Below are 15,872 nucleotides of genomic sequence, written 5' to 3' on the forward strand. Positions count from 1 at the left end.
CCTTTCATAAGAACTTGCATGAAAGTGGCCTCCCAATTTTTCTCACAGGCCCATATAAGTTCAGCACAAACAGTTGGGCCTGGTGAGCATTTAAGGTCCCCAACCCTAATCTGCGGGTTGCCATCCGATTGGATTTTATTCTGATCCTGGTCTGATTTGAGGATGTATTTTAATTGATTGTCTGATTTTATGTTAATGTATTATACATTTGATGTTAGCCGCTCTGAGCCCGGCTTTGGCTGGGAGGGCGGGGTATAAATAAAATTTATTATTATTATTAGTCCTAAAACAGCTGGAGACCCAAGTTTCAGAAACCCTGATCTATCTGAATAAACAACAAGCGAACATGCCAATGCATAATTTAAAAAAATTGCCCTAAGACTGGCAGAATCCGAGATCAGGGAGAGGAGACGGTGGAGGAAGAATGGAAGAAATTTAAAATTTATTTGCAGAAATATTGTAAAATTTATGAATGTTAAGGACATTGAAATGAACCGCAGGGGTTTTAGCAACAAAGTAAAATGTAAGATTGGATTAACAACAGATAAATTAATAGGATATGAATTTGCTGAATTAACTTTTAAAAAGGGATACAAGAACGGGAGACGTGAGGAAGTCCGGAAAATAAGCTAATTGAAGATGAGAAATTAAGAAAGAGGGAATTTTTGTTTGTTTGTTTGCTATTATATGTGTTTTTATCTCTTTTTTTCTTTTTCTTTTGATGTGTTTAATGTTTGTATTTTTTGTATTGTATTGTTTCTTCTTTTTCTTTTTGTGACTTTGTATCTTTTCTGTCTTTTATTGTGAAAACTTAATAAAATATTTATTAAAAAAAAATGCCCTAAGAATAATCAGTTAAGAAAACCAACAAAAAAACCCCAAGAAACCAAAGCAGACAGGGTAGGGATCAAGCAACTGGCAGGGTCTTGAGTTGCCACCCTCTGAGGATCTTTGCAACCCCACAAGTTGCCAGCTTAGGGGCACAAAAGATCTGTGGTAGGAGTGGCATCAGTAGCAACAGTCCACCTGGAGAGGCAGGGTTTGGAGCACTGACTCTTCTATTTCTTATTTATTTTCTTCCCAAAAGGCTACCTGCTGACTAGGGAGAGGCAGTCACAAGGAAGTCCTCTACCCCATATTTTGACTTGGCATAGGTGAAGATCAATATGAATAAAAATTTGTGCTTCTGTATGTTTTCATAGTTTTTACCTGGAGGTGGGCAGCAGGGAGTGGGGAACCTGTGCCCCCTCAATCAGCTCTAGCCACCATGACCAATGGTCAGAGATGATGAGCCTTGCAGCCCAAGTAGATCTAGAGGAACACGACTTCTTCTCCACTCCTGTTTCAGAGTGGTATCCTTCATGCTGTGTGTCTCCCATGCTCCTGCCCAGAAGCCCCTATTAACCATTGTCGTTTTTGTACATGAGGATTAAACTATATGTAATGCAGATTTTGAAAGATGCACCCACAGCTATTTTTTTTTTTTGCGTTTTAAAATTTTATTAATTTCCCATTATATTTACATTATATCCATTTTTAGTACATCTTATACATTTTGGACTTCCTACAACGTCCTTGACATTCATTCGTATTTGTTTCTTTCTAACGCATTCCAATCTTACATATTGCCATTCTTACCTCCCTTCGTACATTATTTCCATTAAGCAATACTTCTTAGTGCTTTACAGTGCCTCTTTAAATCCCACTAGCGTTGTATTTACAAAACATTTGTTCTCCAGATAACCCGTAAATTTCCCCCAGTCTTCAATAAACTTTTGATCCTTGATATGTCTAATTTTCCCTGTTAATTTATCCAACTCGGCATATTCAGTCAATTTTAATCTCCACTCTGCTATCGTTGGGATTTCTTTCTGCTTCCATTTTTGCGCTACCACAATTCTAGCTGCCGTTACCGCATACTGGAAGATTTTACAATCCTTTCTTTTGATGTCCTTTCCCACAATACCTAACAGAAAAGCTTCTGGCTTTTTTACAAAAGTATAACTTAGCATCTTTTTCATTTCATTGTAGATTTCATCCCAGAAGCTTTTAACTTTCTTACATTCCCACCATAAATGATAGAACGTCCCTTCCTTTTGTCTACATTTCCAGCATTTGTTATCTGTTTTGTACATCTTAGCTAGTTTTACAGGTGTCATATACCACCTATATAGCATCTTCATTACATTTTCTCTTAGTAGCGTACATGCCGTAAATTTTATATTCACTCTCCACAGTTTCTCCCAATTTTCCAGTTGAATATCATAGCCGAAGTCCCTTGTCCACTGCGTCATTACGGACTTTACTTCCTCGTCTTTCATATTCCATTCTAACAGTATTTTATACATATTTGACAGATTTTTACGATCATTGTTTATTATCTCTTTCTAAAATGTCGATTCCTTTTCTTCATAACCCCTCTCCTTCACCTCTTTTTTAAATATTTCATTTATCTGAAAGTAGTGCAACCAGTCATAAGTGTATATTTTAACCTGTTCGAATGGTTTTACTTTCCACTTCCCTTCTTCTTTCATGACCATTTCTCCATAGGTACCCCATTTTCCCCTCATATTCACTTTCTTTACACTTATCAACTCCAATGGGGATAACCAATGTGGGGTTTTCGGTTCTAATATATTCTTGTATCTGTCCCAAACCTCTATTAAGGGTCCCTTAAAGATGTGACTACAGAATCCCTTGTGCACTTTTTTTTTATCCCTCCATAGATAGGCGTGCCACCCAAATTTGTTGTTATACCCTTCCAGATCTAATAACTCTTTATTTTCTAATTTTACCCAATCTTTTATCCAGCAGAGGCATACTGCTTCATAATACAATCTCATGTCTGGTAAGGCGAAGCCCCCTCTTTCTGTTGTTTCTGTTAATAACTTAAATTTAATTCTGGGCTTCTTTCCTTCCCAGACATATCTAGAAATCGCCTTTTGCCATTCTTTAAAGTTTTTTGTGCCTTTTAATATGGGTATCGTTTGAAATAAAAATAACATTTTAGGGAGCACCATCATTTTGACCATGGATATTCTTCCCCAGAACGATAATTTCATCCTGGTCCAGATCTCCAAATCTTTTTTAATTCCATTCCATACCGGGGTATAGTTGTTTTGGTATAAATCAATATTCTTGCTGGTGAGCCAGAGTCCTAGATATTTTACCTTTTTAACGACTTTGATTTCTGTTTGTTGCTGAAGTAATTCTATCTTGTCCTGATCCAGATTTTGACCCACAGCTATTTTTGGTTGTCCCCTCAGGTTCATTTTGCCATGTGCCTTTGAGCGGTGGCTGCAGCACAAGTAATTTGACTGTTCCCCCAACCTTTCATAAACAAAACTGATCAGAAGAGTTGCCTTGCTGAATTAAATCAAGCTCGTCTAGCACTCAGCATCTGCCAGATATAAAGAATCAAAGAAGCCAAAGAATCAAAGAAACCAACCGTCAATCGGAGTACATTTCAACGCCTCATACAGCTGCTTGTTGGTTAACTGGATGCCCATTTCATCCAAGACTTCCTCCAAGTTTTCGATAGCAACCCTTTTCTCTGCAAAAGAGGCGACAGTGTTGGCAACAACCTTTTGTCGAATGCCCAAAGAATTGTGCAAAACGTGCTCAAGATCACAACACTGTCCTTGCAGGGAAATGCTCTCCTCAAAAGGGTTGAGATTTTGTGAGTGTCCCATATTACTGCTCAGAGGGTGCACATGAAGTGACAGCATGGGAATGATGCAGCAGAGGAACTCTGCAGGTCCTGGCAGAGTGGCTTTTCCTGCTGGGAACCAGAACTACCAGGTCCAAAATTCCCAGTAGGAAACTAACACTATGTGCATCATTTCTACCAGGGAGAAAGCCCCACAAAGGTCAAGGTGGGACTTCTCCCTGGCAGAAATGATGTGCATAGTGTCCGTTTACCTCCAGGGATTCTGGGGCTGCTAGTCACAGAATTCTAGAATTCTAGACTCATGGTCCAACCCCCTTCCCAACACAGGAAATCCAGGGCTAGAGCTGTCCAGAAGCCTCTGCTTAAAGACTCCCACCAAGAGAGAAATGAATGAAGGAGCAAAGAGAGACAAGACAAAGGAGCCTCAAGTTGCTAGGTAGGTAAGGTAATGGTAAGGTAAAGGACCCCTGGACGGTTAAGTTGAGTCAAAGGTGAACATGGGGTTTTGGCGTTCATCTCGCTTTCAGGCCGAGGCAGCCGGCATTTGTCCAGGCAGCTTTCCAGATCATGCGGCCAGCATGACTAAACCGCTTCTGGCGCAATGGAACACCATGACAGAAACTAAAGTGCATGGAAACGCCGTTTACCTTCCCACTGCAGCGATACCTATTTATCTACTTGCTCTGGTGTGCTTTTGAACTGCTAGGTTGGCAGGAGCTGGGACAGAGCAATGGGAGCTTACCCCATCGCAGGGATTTGAACCGCCAACCTTCTGATTGGCAAGCCCAAGAGGCTCAGTGGTTTAGACCACAGTGCCACCTGTGTCCCATGCTGGGGAAGGACCATGGGAAAGAGAAAGCTTTGGGAACTATGGGAAGACAGGGACCTTTAGTCCTCGCAACTGTCTCATTGGGGCAACATCTACTGCAGAGAGTTACTGGGCTCATTAGACCTGAGCTGTTTTGTTTTGAATAGTTAACTTCACTGGCACCTTGCGAGTTATTACTCACCTGTCCCTGACAATGACTGTATTCATTTTTACGCAAGACAGAAATGCATTGCAGCCTACAATCTCACATCTGCAACACATCTGTGACCAGTTTCCACATGCCTTTGAACTGCTTGAATATTCAGCACCTAATGACTCATATCTGAATGTCGGAATCAACTCCACTGAGCAGAACTATGTCTAGGGTGATATGAAAACTGTGCCACATATAGAGTCCACATATAGAACAGTAACCTATTGGTATGTCCAGACCACCCCTCCACCCCACCCCAAACTATGGATTTGTTAGTGTGCTTGGTTTGAAGGCTCTCAACTTACTGGTTGATGCCAACCCTCGGAGCGCTTGGATTTCTTTGAGACAGGCGCTGAGGTTTACAGTTCCATCCTCTGTAATGCAGAGAAAAAGAAACAGCAATAGACTGGTCCCATAGCCACTGCCATCATTTAAATAACTGCCCCTGAAAACATCACAGACACTTTGGGTGGTCAAGAACATGGCAGCATGGCTGTTGTCCAGGACTGGCCACTGGAGAACATTACACTGCTTTTTGAAAGAGGTTCATTGGTTACCAGCCAGCTTTTAGGCTAAAAATTCACTGTTCTGACGCTAACCTTTAGTGTACACATCAGAGGACATGTGTACTTGTGTACTCTTGTTTGTGATTTAAGACCAGATGTGCAAATCTGCCTCCTAGCATAGGAAGATTAAATCCTACAATGGAAAAAGTACTTAATGGTTGGGTGCAAATTGCCTTGCGAGTATTTTTATAGGGTCAGTTCTCTCAGAATGAAACCCCACAGTCTGGGCATCAGATATTCTGCATATTGTTTCGTATGTTATGTTGTTGTTTAGTCGTGTCCAACTCTTCGTGACCCCATGGACTAGAGCACGCCAGGCACTCCTGTCTTCCACTGCCTCCCACAGTTTGGTCAGACTCATGTTTGTAGCTTTGAGAACACTGTCCAACCATCTCGTCCTCTGTCGTCTCCTTCTCCTTGTGCCCTCCATCTTTCCCAACATCAGGGTCTTTTCCAGGGAGTCTTCTCTTCTCATGAGGTGGCCAAAGTATTGGAGCCTCAGCTTCAGGATCTGTCCTTCCAGTGAGCACTCAGGGCTGATTTCCTTAAGAATGGATACGTTTGATCTTCTTGCAGTCCATGGGACTCTCAAGAGTCTCCTCCAGCACCATAATTCAAAAGCATCAATTTTTCGGCGATCAGCCTTCTTTATGGTCCAGCTCTCACTTCCATACATAACTACTGGGAAAACCATGGCTTTAACTATACTGACCTTTGTTGGCAAGGTGATGTCTCTGCTTTTTAAGATGCTGTCTAGGTTTGCCATCGCCTTTCTCCCAAGGAGCAGGCGTCTTTTAATTTCGTGACTGCTGTCACCATCTGCAGTGATCATGGAGCCCAAGAAAGTAAAATCTCTCACTGCTTCCATTTCTTCCCCTTCTATTTGCCAGGAGGTGATGGGCCCAGTGGCCATGATCTTCATTTTTTTGATGTTGAGCTTCAGACCATATTTTGTGCTCTCCTCTTTCACCCTCTTTAAAAGGTTCTTTAATTCCTCCTCACTTTCTCCTATCAAGGTTGTGTCATCTGCATATCTGAGGTTGTTGATATTTCTTCCGGCAATCTTAATTCTGGCTAGGGATTCATCCAGCCCAGCCTTTCGCATGATGAATTCTGCATATAAGTTAAATAAGCAGGGAGCCAATATACAGCCTTGCCGTACTCCTTTCCCAATTTTGAACCAATCAGTTGTTCCATATCCAGTTCTAACTGTAGCTTCTTGTCCCACATAGAGATTTCTCAAGAGACAGATGAGGTGATCAGGCACTCCCATTTCTTTAAGAACTTGCCATAGTTTGCTGTGGTCGACACAGTCAAAGGCTTTTGCATAGTCAATGAAGCAGAAGTAGATGTCTTTCTGGAACTCTCTAGCTTTCTCCATAATCCAGTGCATGTTTGCAATTTGGTCTCTGGTTCCTCTGCCCCTTTGAAATCCAGCTTGCACTTCTGGGAGTTCTCAGTCCACATACTGCTTAAGCTTGCCTTGTAGAATGAGTGCAATTGTGCGGTTGTTGGAGCATTCTTTGGCACTGCCCTTCTTTGGGATTGGGATGTAGACTGATCTTCTCCAATTCTCTGGCCACTGCTGAGTTTTCCAAACTTTCTGGCATATTGAGTGTAGCACCTTCACAGCATCATCATTTAAAATTTTAAATAGTTCAGATGGAATATCATCACTTCCACTAGCCTTGTTATTAGCAGTGCTTTCTAAGGCCCATTTGACTTCACTTTCGTATGTTATAGGGCTGCTTTATTTGTTGTTAGCTGCTTTAGGCACCACTGTATGGAAAGTAGGGATAAGCATTTGAATAATAAATACTGACCATTCACATCCACATTCGCCAAGACTTCCTGGAGCTCTTTGTCACTCAAAAAGAAGCCTTTGCGGGCCAGAATGGATCCAAGATCCAGAACAGAAATTTCTTCTTCTGGAGGGCAAAAGAGGAATGGAGTCAGTGAGGGGATGGATAGACAAATTCACATAACACTAAAATCAGGGTTTGTTTAACAAACCACAAGATAATCCTGAGTTGTCCCACAGATTATCAAACAAACAATGTCTTATTTCTTCAGTCTTTGCTTTGTTCTCTAGTTTTACCAAAGGTGTTGTAGACTCTGAAGCAGAACAAACGCAGGACGAAAGGGAGAAACACATTCCATTAACCCTTCTCACAGCTATTTAATAGTTTTCTGGGTTGTTGTGGCCTGTATAGATTGTTTTTTAGCCGTTTCCTTCTTCCATCTCCCCCTCTCTGGGAATCAACTCTTTCACTTTAACCTTTCTCTTTCCCAACAGCATTGCCTTCATATCCTCTTTTCTTTCTTTTTACCCAAATTTATCAAAATACAAAAAGGAGAGATCATGATTAGAAGTGGAGGGAAGGGAAGATTATTTAACCCTCTTCCTGCACACTGATCCCAATGAAAATCCCTCCAGCCACAGGATTTTATTTGGATAACAGATGTCTAGAAGCAGAATTACCGTATTTTTTGCCCTATAGGATGCACTTTTCCCCCTCCAAAAATGAAGGGGAAATGTGTGTGCGTCCTATGGGGCGAGTGCAGGCTTTCACTGAAGCCTGCAGAGCAAGAGACGTCAGTGTGCACCGTCCCCTCTCGCTCTCCAGGCTTCAGGAAGCTGTCCGCAAGCCTTGCGAGCCCGGCGGGAGTTCCCGCGGGCTCGCAAGGCTTGCGGGCAGCAGCCTGCAGCCCGAAGCACGGGGCACCCTCCGGAGGACGCCCCGTGCTTCGCACAGGAGCCCGCAAGCCTTGCGCGCCCGGGGGGAGTTCCCCCGGGCACGCAAGTCTTGCGGGCGGCAGCCTGTTCTGGGGGCTGGGGTCGGGGGAAGCTTGGGCTTCCCCCGCCCCAGCCCCATGGCTGGGGGGGGGGAATAACTTTTCTGTATTCATTTCCCCCCCAAAAAACGAGGTGCGTCCTATGGGCCAGTGCATCCTATAGGGCGAAAAATATGGTACTTTCCACACGTAGCTTAAATCAGAACAGCAAAGTTGGAGTGCTACTAAAGCATCCATGTCCAGAAGCATTCTTCCGGAGTGGCATTTAGATCTCTCTCTCTATTGTGGCTCTTCCCTACTAAATGAGAACCCAATCATTCACTGGGTTTGCATATAACTCTAAACTATGGTTTATTAAACCACGGTTTAGCTTTGTGCGTGAACGCTGCCCTGCAACTTAACTATGGCTTGTTTATTGTCAGCAAATCATGATCTTAAACCATAGTTAAAACAAAAGCAAAGATAAATTCAGAGCAGTTTTTCCAATATAGCAAAAGGGAGCGGGTCACATTTTGGAAGGATAACAAATAAGCCAAGATAAGTTTGCGATATCAGCCTAGATTCTATGTGAACAGGGCTGGATTTAGGTTTGATGAGGCCCTAAGCTACTGAATGTAATGGGGACCTTTATATGTCCAGCTGTCCTTTGTCAACAACAAATTGTCACTGTTTTGGTGTTGAATATATGCTATATGGTAATTTATGGACCTAATAGGTATCTAAAGCCATTTGCACATGCAGAATGTAGGCACCCTATATATAGAAATGAACAAACCAGTGATATTTTAGGGAGCAGGCTAGCAGGCGGGGCCCATGTCTTACATCATAGGGGCCTACACAACACTAAACACTGTTGCTCTATGTAGGTTTTATTTTATTGGTTTTTTATCTTATATTTTGGAAATGTACATCGTTCCCTCCCCCTTTAAATTTTTTTGGGGCCCCCAAGAGAGTGGGGTCCTAAGCTATAGCTTGTTTAGCTTATATGTAAATCCAGCGCTGTATGTGAAGCACAACCAGAGGGATGGAAGGTGACAATAGGACCTAGAGATGTTACAGTGTCTTCAAGTCTGCATGAGTGTAGGCAAAATCAGAAGACAAAAATAAATAAAAAATGATGTTTTATTGTGTGCCTTACGCAGTTGTTCCTGTCCAGAACTACATGCAAGACTCATGAGCTAAACACTGATATTTTACAGGATCTCAAAATTCTGACTCCAAAACACACAGAGCACAAAAAGCAAGCATTTTTCTGTGGTGTGGCCCTTCCCCTCTCACAGTGCTTTCTCAAACATCTTATTGACTCACCGCTCTGCCGATGTTGTTGGCTCTTTCTCACCTGTTTCATAAATTCTTCCAGGTTCACTTTCCCTTCAGCTGATGGAAAAAGATCTCAGAATCAGAAGGAGACCTCGCTCCCCAACGAGGCTCCAAACAGGGGCAGATAATAGGGTGCCCTGAGCGAAAACAAAATTTGCCCCACCCCCTCTAAATCTGTATTATTTTCGCAATAATTCCTTTTGGTACGCAGTCGCTTTTTATGGATCTTCTCAGTAGGTATCTGTACACATTTTTTTATTACGATTATGATTATTATTTTGCGCCCCCTCAGCTTGGCGCCCTGTGGGGGGGGGGACCACTTGCACTGCCCTAAATCCAGCACCGCTCCAAATTTAAATGGATACCAGCAAACATCAATCAGATAATCTCAGTTCCAGTCCTTGTGGGTTCAGATAAAAAGCTGAAAGCGCCAACTTAAATTCCAACATATCTACAATTTTTTTTTTAAAAAAAGAAGAAAGCCCCAGTAAATAGTCACGTATTCACCTTTCCTTAAGAAAGTAAAGAGGCATGATTAATTTACGGGTCTAGAGTTTATTTCTCTAGTTGCCAGGATATGTTCTCTGAAGTGTACGCAAATTCCCTCTTTGCATATGTATTTGTAAAAGGTAAAGGGACCCCTGACCATTAGGTCCAGTCGTGACCGACTCTGGGGTTGCGGCGCTCATCTCGCTTTATTGGCCGAGGGAGCCGGCGTACAGCTTCCGGGTCATGTGGCCAGCATGACTAAGCCGCTTCTGGCGAACCAGAGCAGCGCACAGAAACGCCGTTTACCTTCCCGCCGGAGCGGTACCTATTTATCTACTTGCACTTTGACGTGCTTTTGAACTGTTAGGCTGGCAGGAGCAGGGACCGAGCAATGGGAGCTCACCCCGTCGCGGGGATTCGAACCGCTGACCTTCTGATCAGCAAGTCCTAGGCTCTGTGGTTTAACCCACAGCGTATCGTGTTTCAAATGATATTCTGTATTTTTCGAAATTGCCATAGTTACGAGAAACTGTTTCCTCCACATTCTAGGCCCCCTCCTTAGTACCTACTCCTCTAGCACAGGAATAAACTCTGGCTTGTGGGCCAATCTTGACCCACCGGGGAGTCCAAGTTGGCCCCTGAGGCCATTCCCCCCCCCAAAAAAAAACCCCAAACCCACCTCTCCATCAGCTGACATCACCAGGTGATGTTCTGCTGGAGTCTGCTTTGCTAGCACACTCTAAGCCAGTAAGACTGAACCCTTCACTCCTTTGCTACTGAGCAGTCCTGGGTTCAATCCTGCAGGGGTGCTGCTTTGCCAGCGCATTCCTTGAGAGGAATGCAGTGGTGAAGAACTCCTGCAGCCAGCAGGATCGCGCTCTGCTCATCAGCGCATTCCCTGCACGTTTTCGTTACTATGCCTCTCATGCCTCTGTTACAGAACCATAGACTTTCAGATTGTGGGGTTTGTCCGGTGCGGGACGCCAGGCCATCCGAGCTTGCAAATTATCTCAGCTGTTTCACAGAAGCCCATACTGACCATCCACCGGGGCATTTTTTAATGCTTCCTGGAACTCTTCTTCTGCGAGTTGGATGCCTTCAATGGCCAGAACGTTGCCTAGGTCCTGAACGTCCACCATTTCTCCTGCAATTGGGTGCAGAACAGATTGGAATGGCATGGGTGCAGATCCTACATACGTCAGTCACAGAAAGATATTAGCAAGCCGGCTGGTAACCTCTGTTCTGTTGCAGACCCCCTGTGTACAGAGGAAAACTCTGGGTGTTTTTAAAAAAATAAAATAAAATAAATTCTTTAGTGTATTTTGATTGTTACTCTTTCACTACGCTTAAGCCATTATAGGAATGGTTTGAAATGTAAAAAAAATCCTTCTGGGATGGTGCAGAGGAGCAGGAAAAGAGACAGATAGGCGGCTTTAAAAATCAAATGGAGTACAGCTGTAAAGATTAAGTTAAAAGAAAAGAAAGGTTGACAATTAGATAAAATTAAGGGTGAGGATTTGCTGAACTAAATATTTAAAATGGGAATGCAGAAAGGGGAGGTATGAGGAGGTCGGTGAAGTAAGTTTTAAGAAAATAAGGTTCTGAAATTATACTTGTTCTTTTTTTGTTTGTGTTTGTGTATTGTTTTGTTTGATATAATTTGTAAAACTTCAATAAATATCTTTTAAAAAAAAAAGGAAAAGAGACAGATGAACAAGGAGTGGGCAGGGTGTCCTACAATCCCCACAGCATGGGGAGAAATTGCCTGCCCATTTCTGATGAGAAATAAGGAGATGCTGATATATTTCAAATGTCCATTTCAACTCACCTTCATGCGTGGGAGATGGCTGTGTCAGACGGACGTCCTTCACTGCTTCCTTCGAGCTCAGGCTGTCATCAGCTGCAAACAACATGGCCGCCCACAGAGGGTTTAAGGTCATGAGAGTTGCCTCACCCTTATGACAGTAGATTCTTCGGTTCACGTTCTAAGCCAAAACATTTTACCTCAGGTTTCTGGAGAGGACGATTTAAATGGTGTGGGAGCCGGGCTTTCTTTTTTTTTTTTTAAGCCGGAACTTGCCAGAACTCAGTTCTGGCACCTCTCAGGTGGGCGCCATTGTTCATGGCAAATTCCGGCGCCTTTCCCCACCCAGAAAAATAGCACTAGTTGGGAGTGAAATAAGAACGAGGAGTGCTACTGAGTCAGGTTGAAGGCTCATCTTGTCCCTCGCTGTGTTCTCATGGCGGCCAACCAGACGCTTATGGGAAGCCCAAAAGCAAGGAAATGAGTGTCGCAGCAACACTCTGCTCACTTGCGATTTTCCGGCAACTGGAGGTAGAACGTAACTGTTTTGACTAGTCGCCATCTATAGTCATTTTATTTATTTATTTATTTTCTCAAATCCTTTATTATTTTATTCACATAATATACATCCTTTACAGCAAACAACTCCAAAATAAGCAGACAACTCCAAAATAAAATCACATGTAACAAAACCATAAGTCTCATGTTTTCATTTACACTGATCTCCTCTCCGATACTTGATATTTCTTGCTGCTTTCTGCTTCCCTTATAGAATCTTTATAAAAATCTATAGTCATCTATAGTCTTACCCTCCATGAATATGTCTAATTCTCTTTCAAAGCCAGTCCAGGTTGGCGGCCATCACCCTATCTCATGGAAAGTTTTAAGTGACAGGAAAAATTGCTTCCGAGTCACGATAGTTTGATACACCACCTTGTTATATTTTCTTCGAAAAGTGTGGTTTAGAACCATTTAAACCAACAGAGAAACAAAGCCCATTATGTGCCTGTTTCGCTCCCAAACAATTCTTAGCTCTCTAGACACGGGGGATGAATATTTTTTTTTTGGGGGGGGGGAGTGCATTAAATGCAAGGTCAGAATGGCTGCATAAATGACTGTTTCCTTCCTGATACACGCATCTTTGCTGATGGACATTTCTCTAAAATGTAGGCCCTAAATGCACTGTAAGCCTCCTCACATACAACCTACCACCCGGACTGCTGCTTGTTAAATCTTTCTTCCCTTGTTCTTCGGAAAGGAGGCTGCTTTTCTGCTCCGAGGTGGGACTCAAGGTATCACTCTCAGCCACGATCCCTTGGATCAAATAGCAGGAATTAGTCAGCTGTAATGATCCATGTTCTGTACTTTGCAGGCTATACTATTGCATTAGAACAGGCTTGTAAAAAATAACTTACCCAAGTGCCCCTCCGGTGAATAAGAATTGACCTGGGTGACTACACAAGAACATCAACTATTTTTTTGGACAAAATAAAAAAATTCCTTCCAGTAGCACCTTAAAGACCAACTAAGTTAGTTCTTGGTATGAGCTTTCGTGTGCATGCACACTTCTTCAGATACCAAGTGTGCATGCACACTTCTTCAGATACCAAGTGTGCATCCACACGAAAGCTCATACCAAGAACTAACTTAGTTGGTCTTTAAGGTGCTACTGGAAGGAATTTTTTTTATTTTGACTATGGCAGACCAACACGGCTACCTATTTTTTTGGACACTAACATGGGGGCAATGGGGGGGGGGTGTTGAGCTGGTAAGCGGTGGACTTTTGTGAACAACAATCATTTAAAGTGCTTTTAAAGCACACCCGCTCCATTCCACCCAAATCCTGGGAGCTGTAGTTTGCCCCTTCCCTCGCAGAGCTACAATTCCCAGCACCCTTCAGTTCCTAGGATTCTTTGATGAGATAAAGGTAAAGGGACCCCTGACCATAAGGTCCAGTTGTGGCCGACTCTGGGGTTGCAGCACTCATCTCGCTTTATTGGCTGAGGGAGCCGGCGTACAGCTTCCAGGTCATGTGGCCAGCATGACTAAGCCGCTTCTGGCAAACCAGAGCAGCGCACAGAAACGCCGTTTACCTTCCCGCTGGAGCGGTACCTATTTGTCTACTTGCACTTTGACGTGCTTTTGAACTGCTAGGTTGGCAGGAGCAGGGACCGAGCAACAGGAGCTCACCCCGTCGCGGGGCTTCGAACCACCAACCATCTGATCGGCAAGTCCTAGGCTCTGTGGTTTAACCCACAGCGCCACCCGCGTCCCCTTTGATGAGATAGCATGTGCTTTAATATAAGGTGTGCACACAGCCTCACTTGCGAGACTAAGCCAGGGAGGCAATTCTTACGTTCTATTACAAAACTGTCAATCTTGTGCCTTAGGTGCTCGGAGCTGTACAGAAACTGTTCATTATCCTCCAGCCCACCACCATTAAAAAGCCCCAGAGACTCATCTTCTGTACCTGCTTTCAGCTGCACATTCTTCACCCCCTCCATGAACTCATTCAGGTTAACTTTGCCATCATCTGGAAGACAAGATGGGGGAAGAGGACGGCTCAACTGGGCAGGGAAGCAGAGGTGCAATTATTTTGCAAAGAGTGTTGCTAGGAGCCGAACGGAATGCAAATAAACCGCACAGTCTGCATCTGGGCAGGCAAGACAGAGATGCAGCAAGGAAGGGACAGAGAAGTGAGAGATGGCCTACTAAGTGCTGGAGAGGTAGGGCATACTTGACACATGCATATACTTGAGATACGTGTATCATAAGATACAACAGAAATTTCAAGATCTGGGATGGGATGTTTCTCAAGCACAAATGACCCATGATGCTCCATTGCCTGCATTCCCCCCCCCCCAACATGCTTTATCACATAGACAGCAGCCTTGGGCTGAGGACCAATGGGACATGCTTAACCCTTCCGCCTTCCGCAGTTCCCCGTTTAATATTGCCTGCTGATTGAGGTTTTAAATGATAATTTTAGGTTATATTTTAGTGATCAAGATTTATTTTTATTTTTTTAACTGCCACTATATCTGAATTGTCTCTGTTATACCCAATTGCAATTCAATGTATTCCTGTTGTGTTTTATGATTTTCCTGATATTGTAAGTGACCCGGAACTGGTCTGTGACTGTAATAATAAAATTCATTCATTCAATATTGCCTGCTTATGTGTTACAGTTCAGCGTGGAGGGGGAAAGATGCAGGCGCCTGTATATTTTCCTTCATTGGGTGAAAAGTAGCTAGGGGAAGTTTGAGGAGGAAGTTTCACCCCTCTGAAACTCAAAACCTCCCCAGGGCTGCTTTTCATTATTTCTTTTAAACAGGGGGAGAAATGTTACTTATTCGTCTTACACACAACTGTCTTGAGTGTCATGTAGGCTTCTGCCAGAGTCTGTGAAATCACCCAAAAGGAGCTGAAAGGGGAATGTGCATTTTCTTCCTAAACTGGATGCTCTTAATCTGTTTTACTTCCAAGAGGGGTGGGAGAGCAAGCGCTTTAAAGACTCACCATCCACAGTTGTAGATTTCAGAGCTTCTTGGAGCTCATCATCTGTTAGTTGAATGCTCATGGTGGCCAGAATAGCATTCAGGTTATCAACAGGAACTCGATCCGCTGTGAGAGAAATGATAAACGTGGAAACATTTCAGGGCCTTGGAATTCCCTGCTTGGTTAACAAAGCTTCGAACGCTGCTGGGGATTGTGTGCACTCCACGCAATAAACACAAATTAGAAATCTGTATCAAGAAGAATAGAATTCCATGAAGAAGAAGAGTTTGGATTTGATATCCCGCTTTATCACTACCCGAAGGAGTCTCAAAGCGGCTAACATTCTCCTTTCCCTTCCTCCCCCACAACAAACACTCTGTGAGGTGAGTGGGGCTGAGAGACTTCAGAGAAGTGTGACTGGCCCAAGGTCACCCAGCAGCTGCATGTGGAGGAGCAGAGACACGAACCCGGTTCACTAGATTATGAATCTACCACTCTTAACCACTACACCACACTGAGCTGTGCAAAGTGCCAAAATGTATGCATTTTTCTTGTACGGCATGGTACAGAATTTTAACTGCTAGCATGTTTTGCAAAGCTAAGCAGGGTCTGGGATGGTTTCAAAGCTGGATGGGGGAACCACATATTGACATTCCTGCACTGTGGATGGTTGTTCCAGATGACCCTCACGGTCACTTCCAACTCTG

The 15,872-nt window shown here is 43.5% G+C and overlaps 1 protein-coding gene across 5 annotated transcripts in view; it reads right to left on the reverse strand.

The window, feature by feature from the left end:
- The window catches only part of LOC309516149 (uncharacterized protein), a 119,232-nt gene that overhangs the window by 19,263 nt on the left and 84,097 nt on the right, over nucleotides 1-15,872 (reverse strand). For all 5 annotated transcript variants that reach the window (XM_082194642.1, XM_082194643.1, XM_082194641.1 and 2 more), the window contains 9 exons: nucleotides 15,187-15,291; nucleotides 14,138-14,200; nucleotides 12,877-12,981; nucleotides 11,692-11,763; nucleotides 10,903-11,007; nucleotides 9,363-9,431; nucleotides 7,082-7,186; nucleotides 4,998-5,066; nucleotides 3,449-3,553 (listed from right to left, as the gene is read on the reverse strand). In XM_082194642.1, the coding sequence (XP_082050768.1) occupies nucleotides 3,449-3,553; nucleotides 4,998-5,066; nucleotides 7,082-7,186; nucleotides 9,363-9,431; nucleotides 10,903-11,007; nucleotides 11,692-11,763; nucleotides 12,877-12,981; nucleotides 14,138-14,200; nucleotides 15,187-15,291 (798 nt within the window). The remainder of the gene's footprint in view (nucleotides 1-3,448; nucleotides 3,554-4,997; nucleotides 5,067-7,081; nucleotides 7,187-9,362; nucleotides 9,432-10,902; nucleotides 11,008-11,691; nucleotides 11,764-12,876; nucleotides 12,982-14,137; nucleotides 14,201-15,186; nucleotides 15,292-15,872) is intronic.

The sequence above is a fragment of the Podarcis vaucheri genome, assembly GCF_965113315.1.
Source record: "Podarcis vaucheri genome assembly, chromosome: 13".
Lineage (NCBI taxonomy): Eukaryota > Metazoa > Chordata > Lepidosauria > Squamata > Lacertidae > Podarcis > Podarcis vaucheri.